Below are 7,476 nucleotides of genomic sequence, written 5' to 3' on the forward strand. Positions count from 1 at the left end.
AGTTCCCCAGCCACGAGACTGTTCAGTAGCATATTTCTTTTGCGTTTTGCCCTCATTGTTCAACGAAGCATACTCATTTGCCCTATGATTCCATCATGAATTCTAGAGGAAAAGAAGGTGTGAGGTGACATTGAGGATTGTCGAAGGGAGACAGTTTGGTGACTTTTATGGAATGGGGTGTCAGAGAGAGGTGAGGAATGCATGGGTATTAATCAAATCCGATCGGACCTAAATGCAAAATAAAATAGAATCAAATGCCCTTGATTTGCACAAAATGGCAACCTTGACAATCTTCCATGTCCATGTGTGCCAGATTTGCCGTGAAATCGTGATATTTTAGTCAGACTGGAGCTCCAACTAGATTAAGGATCAAAATAGCCATTTTAGGAGTCATGTAATTCGCTATGTTTTATTTCTATATCCTTCATATGACAAGAAAATGGCCAGACTTCCCCACCATGTTGCGATGAAATAAAAGTATCAAGGGCCAACGATCATAGGAGAGGTTTTAGCTGAGGCATGCATAGTTTACCCAGCAAAATGTTAGGGAGGAGATACCTCACAAATAAAAACATCGAAGTATTTTTTTTCTTGGATATATTGAACACAGAGATGTTTGTTGGAACATGTAACGTGGAAAAGGGGAATCATGTGCTATAGTATTTTATTTAAGCAACTTTCCAATGGAACAAAGTCGTTCTGATCCGTAGTGTGTTAACAGGTTGGGGTGGGAGGGAATGTTGGAAGGAGAACATGTGCTTGAATCTGGAAGCAAAACCAGGGTTAGTTTTAGATGCAGTCGGTGTGGTTCATTCCCTGATAGTACAAATGATTAATCATGTGTAAAATGTACAATTCATGATACTCCCCCCATTCCATAATTCTCGTCGTGGTGTTAGTTCAAGGGAGTAACAAATTATATGGCATGTTCCTTAAAAATGGTGTGCTACTACGGTAGTGGATCACTTGTTTAAGTTCTAGGAGTACCAAGTGTCCCCTAACGACATGTCCGCACTAATTGCTTGGTGTACCAACTTGTTCCTTTTTAATTATTTGATTGAGGATTTTCAATTTTTTGACGAAATTTGTTCCTTTTTATCTGTCTCTAACTTTTGTTGCTCTGAGATTGTGACGCAACTATGACGACCGCCGTGCGCCTGCTCCATCCGCTCTCATGTGCAAACTAGTATAAGACTCTTGACATACGTAGTACATGTTTATGTTATCTGCTCTTGATTATTCATTCATGTCTTGACCTAGCTACTATATGTAGTTTAATGCATGGATCCACACATATGTAATGAAGCAATGAATCGACGCTAGCTAGCGGCTAGACGTAGTAGATCATGCCGACCTCAATGAGGCTGATGTGCGGTATGTTGAGCGCCACGGCGGGGCCCCGGGAGTTCTTCCGGAGGAAGTTGTAGGCTATGTCGATGGCGAACTTCTTGAACACGTTGGAGCTCTTCCTGGCCTTGATGTACGAGTGGCCCATGATGTAGGCCACGCCGGCGTGCTTGGCTTCCACGATGGCGGCCAGCTCCGCCTTCACCTCCGGGTCCACGTGCTCGCCGGCCAGGTCCGAGAGCTCGAACCGCACGCGCTGCCGCCGGCTGCCGTACGCCGCCGCCGCCGCCGGGGACTCGGCCTCGTAGATGGCCTGCAGCGACTCCAGCGTGTCCGACTTGTCGCCGTCCGTGGCCGCCGTGGCCGCGCGCACCACGAGGCTCTCCTCGTCCGCCGGCTCCTGCACCAGCAGCCGCCCCGTCCGCGCCAGGTCGCTGGGCCGCCGCACCACGGCCATCCGGCCCTCCACGGCCGACGCGGCGCCGTCGCTGGGGCGGTTGTCGGCGGCCTCGGCGGCCTCCATGTGCACGAACTCGGCGATGCGGAGCACCAGGTCGTTCTCGAAGTCGCTCTCCTCGCCCAGCACGTCCTTGTAGCCGTAGCGGACGACGCAGCGGAACATGTGGAAGTCGCGCGGGCCGATGCGGCCCACCAGGTGCCGCTCCTCGGGGCACACGTGCGGGACGGGCACCGACTTGACGCACACGAACACCAGCACCTGGTGGAACGCCGGCAGGTTGGTGACGAAGTGCGAGAAGACGGCCGGCACGCCGCTGGCCAGCTCGCTGTAGATGAGGCCGATGCCGGGGACGCGCACGATGCCCAGGCTGGGGCCCAGCGCGTGGATCCACCGCAGGGACACCTTGTTCTGCACGTCGAACGAGTGCTTCAGCCGCGTGCCGTAGTGCCACGTGTACATGATGGCCACGAACAGCAGCGACAGCGCCAGCGGCAGCCACCCGCCCTGCGGCACCTTCATCAGCGCCGCCGACAGGTACGCCGCCTCCACCACGCCGAAGGCCAGCAGGAAGAGCGCCGCCATGATGAAGCCCAGCTGCCACACGAAGATGATCACCAGCGTCATGAGCAGCGTGGTGACCACCATCACGCCGGAGCACGCCATCCCGTACGCGTTGCCGATGAGCACGGTGTCGCGGAACCCCACGGTGACGCTGAGGCAGACGAGCATGAGGAGCCAGTTGATCTCGGGGCTGTAGATCTGCCCGGAGATGAGGCTGGAGGTGTGCACGATCTTCACGCGCGGGAAGCAGCCAAGCGCCATGCACTGCCGCACGATGGAGAAGGTGGCCGTGATCACCGCCTGGCTGCCCACGATCGAAGCCAGCGTCGCCACCACCAGCACCGGCCAGAACAACTGCACTGCACCCACATTTCATTCATGTCGGGGTCACACATATCCACACTGCATCGTCATAATAGACACTTTGATTCTTGTGCGTGGAGCGAATGTGAGTAGGGGCCAGTTCTTTTGGCAATTTTAGAAAATAAACTAAGCCTTTTGGGGCTTTTAAACGAGTAGGGCGTTTTGGATCTCGGCCTTCATGGAGGCCCAATTTTTGAGAAATTCAAAATTTTCTATTAAAAATCTGATTTTTTTTAAAGTAAAGAAGGATGTGAGGTGTATGTGTGTAAAATTTAAGGATGAAATACGTTGAAATGCAACCTGCACAAAAAGAAAAATTCATGGTCTAGGAGGATGAATAGTATCATGTGTTAAAAAGCCCTAGATTTATTTTTTGGATAGCCCACATTTCATTCATGTCAGGATCACACATATCCACACTGCATCGTCATAATAGACACTTTAATTTTTGTGCGTGGAGCGAATGTGAGTAGGGGGCCAGTTCTTTTGGCAATTTAAAAAATGAACCGCCTCCTCTTCAGATTTCTTGTAAGCCTTTTGGGGCTTTTAAACGAGTAGGGCGTTTTGGATCTCGGCCTTCATGGAGGGCCAATTTTTGAGAAATTCAAAATTCAAAATTTTATATTAAAAAATCTGATTTTTTTTTTATAAAAGTAAAGAAGGATGTGAGGTGTATGTGTGTAAACTTTAAGGATGAAATACGTTGAAATGCAACCTGCACAAAAATAAAAATTCATGGTCTAGGAGGATGAATAGTATCATGTGTTAAAAAGCCCTAGATTTGTTTTTTGGATAGCCCTCATTTCAACGTAATTCGTCCCAAAAATTTACACACTTGTGCATTGTGCCTTCATTTATATTTGTATTTTTTAGAATTTTTTGAAATGTAAAAATATGAATTTTCATGAATTTTGAATTGTGCATTTGGAGACCTCCATGGAGCTCGGCCTTCAAAAGCAATTTCTCCTTTTAAACTAATTATGAAATAAATAATTTAGAAGTTTCAATAAATTTAGAAGGTGGCTTGTTTTTTAAGCTAGGGAGAGGCGGTTTATTTTTTAAACCGCCCAAAAGAACTGGCCCTAGCAAGTTCGATTAGGTCTAAGTCGACAGAGATTTTCTTAAGCTTGAATGGACCTAGAAAAGTACAACTTCAATTTTTTTTATATTTTTTGCGGAGTCAACTTCAGTTTATTAGCGCGAAGTGCACTTTTTGAATGAGCTAGGGTTTAAGAAAATCTGAATCGATTGAGATCTAGCAAAATAGATCTTAATTACCGGGTATGGACTTGAAGAAGATGAAGTGGATATCGCACTCAGGGGTTTTGGACAGGAAGGCCGCCTGTCCCATGTACTGCAGCACCAAACATGGGTAGATCAAGCCCACAAAGGCCACCTGTCAGTGACAATAATGGTTCATTTGATTTTCCAGAAAACCTTTCATAGTGGGATATCACGATGTAGTATCATGTAGTTTCATGCATTGTCCACTAGACATATCACTGAAATCAGCATAATATTAGTTGAAGAAAGGAAGTGTGTAAAATAATGGATGATGTGGTACCATATTTCATATAAAATAATAAATAAGGTCATCTTTGTTACCAAATTATAATACTATGCATTATGAAGATTGTTTCGTACATTAGTATCATGCATATGGTACTGCGAGTGTATAATATTTCCCATTATGACCTGTTGAAGTGGTTAGTTGACCTCTTAACCAAGCTGAATGCTTAATTACCATGACGCCATTGTCATGATAAAAGCAAAACCGAGTATTATGTTATCAACATATACAGCTTGGGAACCATGCGGGTGTACCCTTATGGATGTTGCTGTGAAGTGGCCAAGGTCCGCAAACATAGCCTCCGTGCCTGCAACGCATATATTGAAATGTGCAAATTAAGATCAACTAATTCAATTAAGGTACCCACTCCGTTTCATAATGTAGCGCATACATAATTTTATAAGTCAAATATCACAAACTTTGACTAAATTCATGAAAAGACATTTACACCTAAAATGCCAGACATATATCATTAGATTCATCATAAGATGTAGTTTCATATTTTATATATTTGATATTATAGATATTTAATAGTTTTCTCTATAATTTTTTGGGTGAAAGTTTGACTTTATAACAAAATCTATACACACTACATGGAATAGAGGGAGTAATAAACAAGGCAGTTTGTGTGAAGATATACTGTACTCCCTCCGTTCCTAAATGTAAGTCTTTATAGAGATTCCGCTAAAAACTACATACGGAGCAGAATAAGTGCATCTGCACTCTAAAATGCATCTATATACATCCATCCGTATGTGGTTTATAGTGAAATTTCTACAAAACTTATATTTAGGAACGGAGGGAGTACATTGCATGCATGCCATTGTTGGTACCTGTCATGGAGAGTAGCACCCCTCCAAGTGCAATCCAGCCCTCTCTGCCGGTCCTCATGAAGAACCTGATGAGGTAGGTGGGAGAGAGCGCGTAGAACACCCTGGGATTCCACACGATGATGTTGTAGACGCCGGTGCCCCCCAGGAGGAGGAGCCAGGTGACGATGACGGGCGCGAAGAGGAAGGCCACGCGGTGCGTCCCCCAGTGCTGCAGCATGAAGAGGCACACCAGCACGATGCACGACAGGATCACCACCTCACCTGCTCTCTTTTTCAGAGGGCCGGGAAATTAGCAGCAAGCAACGATGGCTGATGGTTCCAGTAAGTGAAAACCTTTGTTCCGATAAGTATAAATCTTTGTTGCAGCATGGACTAGCAGTGCTGCGAGCACTCACCGTTTGTTAGGGTGTGTGAATGGACCTGCAGACCGGAGAACGACGACATCACTGCGAGGATCGAACAAGATCAGCAGGCAGCCATTGAGATCAAGGTAAGTACGTAACGACAGGAAGCAACAAACTGGAAACTGTTTCACGCGCGGACGCACCGGACATGGCCGGGGTGAGGACGCCGTCGCCGATGACGAGGGAGGCGCCGAAGAGGACGGTGAGGAGGAGGCAGGTGCGCGACTTGCTGTGGTTCTCGAGGAAGCGGCGGAGCGCGCGCAGGATGGCCGTGTCCTGCGCCGCGTAGCCCGGCTTGTGGTAGGTGGAGAGCTCCTCGTCGGCGGCCTGCTGGTTGGGCATCAGGCTGATCTTGGCGTGCCGCACCAGCAGCGAGTAGAGCGCGAAGGTGCCGCCCTCGCCGTTGTCGTCGGCGCTGAGCACGATGAAGACGTACTTGAGGAGCGGGATGAGGGTGATGGTCCAGAAGACGAGCGAGAAGACGCCGAAGACGGTCTCCTCGTCCTCGAACCGCCGGAGCGAGCCGGCGAAGGTGCTCTTGTACACGTACAGCGGCGACGTGCTCAGGTCGCCGTACACCACGCCGCAGCTCTGGTACGCCAGGAGCAGCACGTGCTTGTAGTAGGATCTCCAGTGCCGCTGCAGCGATGCCCATCGTCAATTTTTCCACTCAATAGCTAGCGAATAGCGATCGAGCACATCGACCGATCACTGCAATCGATCGACTGGTTATATTTGCATGTTCATCATATTGAGCTCATACTACTCTTTCACGCTCGGAGCTATTTTTAGTGGGGTGCTACGAACTGCTGGTGGAAAAAATTGCTTATTAAGATTTCTGAGCTAGTTCTCCGCCGCATGCAATGGTTAATATTTTCCTTCATGCATGATCGATGTCGCGATAGGCTATTGACATTGTGTTGTTGCAGAAGATATACTACTTCGTATCAACTTGATATTTTTTTATTGATCTTTACATAGGAAAAAAAGGCATACATCCAAGTGTCCGTTCCATTCATCAAATGTTCTTGTTCATCCTTTTACAGTTGGTGCTAACATAGCATTCAAATCCGGAACGCAGGAGAAATTTGATGCATCAACATTTCCATCAAATTCCTGGAGGGGGAGGGGGGGGGGGGGGGGGCACATATAGCGTAGATTCATCGCTAGATGGGTGCATGAGTTCTACATGAAAATTCCACCACAAATTGTTCTTGGCACAAATATGGTAGAACAAGTTTCTATTATTATTATTGTTGGTCATATGCCTAGACTTAAATTGGCAATGGATTCTTGCAATTGAAAGCCTCGAAATACACCACCATTCTTGAGGACAAGGAAGGATAGCTCACTCACCGGGTTCTCATGCAGGTAGTCCTCGGCAGGGTATAGATCGACGATGTTCTCCGGCGAGATGCCCCTTTCGCAATCCATCGAGTGCATTTTATTCAGGGATGAAGAAGGGTGTCGAGAGTGGCCGGAACATACCCAGACTCACGAACTATGTCGCGTATTCACTGATTTTGCATGTCATGTCCCTCTATTTTTAACCATATGGATGGATGTGCTAGCACTCGGAGTGTTCTTGGAGAGAAATGAGGGAGGGAAGAGAGCGCACTACCCGATTTCTTAGGAGGACGTTGACAGTTCTAGGCTTCTAGCTGCATGTAGAGGTGAAGTTGCAACTTGTAAAAACTGAGCACATTGGTTGCATGTACATGTGCTTTGTTGCGTCTCCTTGGTCACGTCACTCTCTTTATTTTTCTTACTTTTGATTTTTTTTCCTTTTTTATTGTGTGTATCTGTACTGTCTCAACTAGGTCTTGATATTGTGGTATTGTAGAGTTACGGTGCAATTGGTATTCCATCTTGAGATTAGTATATTACCCTTTGTCAAACAAAATTGGCCAAACCAAATGATGCCTTGCAAAAGCACAA

General features: G+C 47.0%; 1 protein-coding gene across 1 annotated transcript; it reads right to left on the reverse strand.

The window, feature by feature from the left end:
• Nucleotides 1-1,018: 1,018 nt before the first annotated feature.
• Nucleotides 1,019-6,981, reverse strand: LOC125532988 (putative potassium transporter 3). Its single transcript, XM_048696813.2, has 7 exons — nucleotides 6,895-6,981; nucleotides 5,682-6,177; nucleotides 5,530-5,580; nucleotides 5,135-5,395; nucleotides 4,556-4,608; nucleotides 4,010-4,127; nucleotides 1,019-2,727 (listed from the first exon to the last, which is right to left on the reverse strand). Exons 1-7 carry the CDS (start codon nucleotides 6,979-6,981, stop codon nucleotides 1,331-1,333), a joined length of 2,463 nt encoding a protein of 820 aa, XP_048552770.2. The 3' UTR covers nucleotides 1,019-1,330.
• Nucleotides 6,982-7,476: the final 495 nt, after the last annotated feature.

The sequence above is a fragment of the Triticum urartu genome, chromosome 1A, assembly GCF_056163025.1.
Source record: "Triticum urartu cultivar PI428250 chromosome 1A, HENAU_Tu73, whole genome shotgun sequence".
NCBI lineage: Eukaryota > Viridiplantae > Streptophyta > Magnoliopsida > Poales > Poaceae > Triticum > Triticum urartu.

Bases quoted from the DNA above. Each gene is read 5' to 3' on its own strand.
- LOC125532988 (XM_048696813.2), bottom strand. From the start codon at position 6,981: ATGCACTCGATGGATTGCGAAAGGGGCATCTCGCCGGAGAACATCGTC. The intron at 6,178-6,894 runs GTGAGTGAGCTA...GCATCGCTGCAG, and splicing joins ACTACCTGCATGAGAACCCG to CGGCACTGGAGATCCTACTA. The intron at 5,581-5,681 runs GTGCGTCCGCGC...CGATCCTCGCAG, and splicing joins CCTCACCCCGGCCATGTCCG to TGATGTCGTCGTTCTCCGGT.